This window comes from Macadamia integrifolia, chromosome 14 (assembly GCF_013358625.1).
Source record: "Macadamia integrifolia cultivar HAES 741 chromosome 14, SCU_Mint_v3, whole genome shotgun sequence".
NCBI lineage: Eukaryota > Viridiplantae > Streptophyta > Magnoliopsida > Proteales > Proteaceae > Macadamia > Macadamia integrifolia.
Window position 1 is genome coordinate 31,640,188 of NC_056570.1, and position 2,125 is coordinate 31,642,312.

A 2,125-nucleotide genomic window follows, 5' to 3' on the forward strand; every position below is an offset into this window, starting at 1 on the left:
AACCCTAGTACAGTAAACATAAGCACACTAGACACAGCACTCTCCATGCAAGAAAGCAGAGAGCAATGACACCCATATGGTTATCAGATCTTGCCATGAGGATCACGATCCCTACGACCGGTCCCCTCTTCTCCCATCCTTCCAACATCGTTAAAAGTCTGACCGGACATCTGATCGGAAGTCTTGAAAGTAGCCGCCGATGCATCGACGGGAGTATCCACGGTTTCATGGAGACCCTCCGCCTTAACTTCCCCTCCATTGTATTTCTTAGTTTGCTCCCGTCTCTGCTCCGCCTCCTCACTCGAACCCATTAGCTTCTCCTTTATGGTACTCAGTATGCTCCCCCTCGCCTCATCTTCCTGCCTCTCAGTTGTCTCCGTATCCTTAGCCTCTCCAGCCCTGTGTCCACCACCTTTTTCCTTGTACTCCTTCCCTTTCAATTTTAGCTCTTCCAACTTCTGTCTCGCCGCTTCCTCGACCTCGCCCATCTTCTTCTTGTACTCCTCCGCTATTGATTTCAGCTCTTCCATCTTCTCTGTCACCCCTTCATCGCTCTCACCCATCTTCTCCTACAAGATCCAAGGGTTTGTCAAAGTAATAATACCACGTTAAAAATGAGTAACCCAATGTGAAGACTTTACAAGTAAAGATAACTCTACTCTAATTAAGACTTGTTTGCTTTTATATCTACTGTGAGCTTCTCACAATCGGACAAAATTTAGCTGCTGCCCAGATTGCAGCCAACCTCTTGTTACAAGAAAAAAAAATGGAATCTAAAAGGATATTTTAGAAAATATTATAACTAGGAGGGTATTTGTGAACTCTAGGAGAGTAAATTATTCTATTTCTTTGACCGCCAGCAAAGGGTTGCAGTTACTTGGTGCAATCGGTAACAACCAAATTTTTTCCCTCCCATTCTGATTGGAGTCACTGCTTCTGGATAGCGAAAAATTTCAACAATAGATTGAGGTTGGAATATTAGAATAAGTGACACAAAGCAGAAAAATCATTTTAGAGTATTTTTCCACTTTTGAGCGTAGAAAAATAAAAAAATACCAAATGGGCCCTAAGTCTCTCATGCATTTCTACTGACCTTGGCTGCCTCTCCGGTGTCAGCAACCTTCTGCTTAGTCTCTTCTTTCTTGCTGGACAACAACTCCATCGCACGTCGAGCAGCATCCATTGCCGACTCCTTGAGTTCAGTTAGCCTTTGAACGTTATAATCCTTCCCTTCCTTGGCCTTCTCTGCAGTGTAATCCTTGCTTTCCTCCATCTTCTCCATAGTTGCATCTTTCCCTTGCTTTGCTTTATCAGCTGTGTAGTCCTTGTACTCGCCTAGCTTGGACGTGGTAGAGTCCTTCCCTTCCTTGCCCTTCTCGGCCGTGTATTCTTTGTATTCACCCATCTTACCGCCAGCGGTAGAACCCATAGCTTCACGGTCTCCGGAAACGTAGGCACCTTCTCTGGTCGTATCAGAAGGGTCATGAGCTTTGCCACCGGCAGCTTCTTTAACGGCTTTCAAGATGGACTTGGTGCCTTCCTGAATGGTCTCAATCACGCCGGTCGGATGCTGAGTTGGCTGGTCTGATTCCCGGTCCAACCTTCCAGCATCCTCTGATCGCTCTTCCTTCACAGCTTGTTCTGAAGCCATCTTCGTCTGAAACTTGTGAGACTATGAGGCTAGCTCAGCTGGATAAGGGATGTATATATGAGAAGAGATAGATAACACGTGGGATGACATAGTAGCTCTGGATGGACGCGTGGCTGAGTAGCTTCTAGGTCTAAAGCCACTTGGCAATTTAAACCCTTTTGGACCCCACATGATACAACACTTGTCACCGGTTGCATGGAATTCTGCTGACAAGGCAGTTGCATGTTTAGCTAAACCATATCTATCTATGTGTCACCTTCCATTAAAGGGACCAAGCTTTTTGATTACGCCTAGCTTCCTTTGTTCTCACTTCTGTACTCGTGTCATACATGCATACTGTGGAGATTGCCATACGGTTCGAGATAGTTGCTGATCTGTACTGAGCAAATTACGTGGCAATACGCGGAGCCACAGGATTGAACCATCGCTGCCCCTGAACCAAAGCCTTATTGGAGGCCGGCTTCGGATTGGGGT

General features: G+C 46.0%; 1 protein-coding gene across 1 annotated transcript; it reads right to left on the bottom strand.

The window, feature by feature from the left end:
- Positions 1–6: 6 nt before the first annotated feature.
- Positions 7–1,661, bottom strand: LOC122062151 (late embryogenesis abundant protein ECP63-like). The gene is made up of 2 exons (XM_042625826.1): positions 1,094–1,661; positions 7–569 (listed from the first exon to the last, which is right to left on the bottom strand). Exons 1-2 carry the CDS (start codon positions 1,649–1,651, stop codon positions 84–86), a joined length of 1,044 nt encoding a protein of 347 aa, XP_042481760.1. The 5' UTR covers positions 1,652–1,661; the 3' UTR covers positions 7–83.
- Between the last annotated feature and the right edge of the window lie 464 nt (positions 1,662–2,125).

Bases quoted from the DNA above. Each gene is read 5' to 3' on its own strand.
- LOC122062151 (XM_042625826.1), bottom strand. From the start codon at position 1,651: ATGGCTTCAGAACAAGCTGTGAAGGAAGAGCGATCAGAGGATGCTGGA. The intron at 570-1,093 runs GTCAGTAGAAAT...TGGATCTTGTAG, and splicing joins ACACCGGAGAGGCAGCCAAG to GAGAAGATGGGTGAGAGCGA.